At 42.8% G+C, this 1,665-nt stretch overlaps 1 protein-coding gene across 1 annotated transcript in view; it reads left to right on the forward strand.

Moving 5' to 3' along the window:
- The window catches only part of LOC101861654 (prostaglandin reductase 1), a gene marked incomplete in the record, with an annotated part of 12,176 nt that overhangs the window by 6,344 nt on the left and 4,167 nt on the right, over positions 1 to 1,665 (forward strand). Inside the window, 1 exon segment of the mRNA XM_035969101.1 lies at positions 1,461 to 1,578. Within this exon segment, the coding sequence (XP_035824994.1) occupies positions 1,461 to 1,578 (118 nt within the window).

A 1,665-nucleotide genomic window follows, 5' to 3' on the forward strand; every position in this document is an offset into this window, starting at 1 on the left:
AAGTCTGATTCCCTGTAAAGACGTCTGTGTTGACATCCACCCCTTCGCGCTCATATGACCTTATGCAGTTGTGAGCGCCGTAAAACCTCTACAAAAACTAATACTAAAAGCAATTGATGGTGCGGTTGCTGTAAATTTGTAACCTAAAAATTATGCCATCTCGGGGATGTTTTGAGAAACATACCTATAATAGGTCGGTCTGGAATTGGATAGTCTCTTGAAATATGAATGGAGCATTGTATCAAATGTCATGGGGCATTAGTTCCAATTAGTACCATCATCATCATCATCATCATCATCATCATCATCATCATCATCATCATCATCATCATCATCATCATCATCATCATTGTAGGTAGTCAAAATAACTTGAGCCATTTCGTGCATGTTGTCTCTGATTTATGCCATTTTGCAAAATGAATTGAGCCATAATTTTTTTTTTCAATTCTGAATAACTTAAATTAGGCCATTTTGAAAAACATTTGACAAAATAGACAGATAGATCCAAGACTGAGGGTAAGAAAGTTGCCCAGGTTTTAGCCTAAGTCTGACTTAGCCTAAAATGAATGAGAGACGAATTGGTCTAAGTCAGACTTAGGCCAAATTACTAGGGAAAATCAATGTACTTTTGACTTAAGCCAAATTCATTTTTAATTATTTTTTTTTTAATGGCTTGAGTATATCTTTAATTTTATGTCACTAAATTAAGCAGATGTCTAGGAGTCCGGTGGTTCATCTGTTACATTTTGGCCTAAGCCTGACTAAGGCTAAAAAGGTAGCAGCTTGACGATAATACAGACTTCAACAAAAGTTAAGGACCACCTTGACAGACAGTCCTAATTTTTATGAATATCCGAAAAAAAGACAGCAAGGAATGTTACAAAATTGTTGCTCTGAATGTTACCAACGCGTACTACAAAGCCATATATAGGACCAAAACAACCACGTGCACCACGGAAGTCCTCCGTGAATTTTAGCCAAATTTGGGGGTTTTTTTATCGACTTGTGGGACACCAAGGACTTTCCTCAGTTAAAATTTCTGGTGCACGTCATAGACGGACGTACGGTCTCGAATTGTGCTCACTTTGGTGACAATATAAGCCACCGTTTGCGCAAAATCCGGTATCGCATCAACATACCACCAAATCGAAAACTGAGAGACTTTGATCATGCCAGTGCTATGGTATGGCTGCAGGATGGAGTTGGAACCCGAGAAGTTGCCAGAAGGCTCGCAGTGTCACACTCTGTCATTGTCCGCCTGAAGCAGTGCTATCACGCCACTGGGTCAGTCCAAAAAACGCCCACGTTCAGGTCGACCCAAGAAGACCTCTCAGAGTGTTTGCAAGTGGTCCCTAACTTTTGTTGAAGTCTGTAAAATGTTGGGGGGTTTTCTTTTACGTAACCTGTTCGCCCCTGTTCACGTGTGGGGGCTACATTATTTCTGTCTCCCGTGGCTCCAGACTCACAGCCTACTTCGGCCTACTGGACATCTGCCAGGCCATGAACGGTGACGTAGTACTGGTCAACGCGGCTGCAGGCTGTGTGGGCAGCCTGGTGGGTCAGTTGGCCAAGCTACAGGTAGGTGGATGGGTGAATGGATGGGTGGATGGGGGATGGGTGTATGGATGGATGGATGAATGGGTGGGGGGTAGGTGGGTGGGTTGA

This window comes from Aplysia californica, unplaced genomic scaffold (assembly GCF_000002075.1).
Source record: "Aplysia californica isolate F4 #8 unplaced genomic scaffold, AplCal3.0 scaffold00116, whole genome shotgun sequence".
In the NCBI taxonomy this organism is placed as follows: domain Eukaryota; kingdom Metazoa; phylum Mollusca; class Gastropoda; order Aplysiida; family Aplysiidae; genus Aplysia; species Aplysia californica.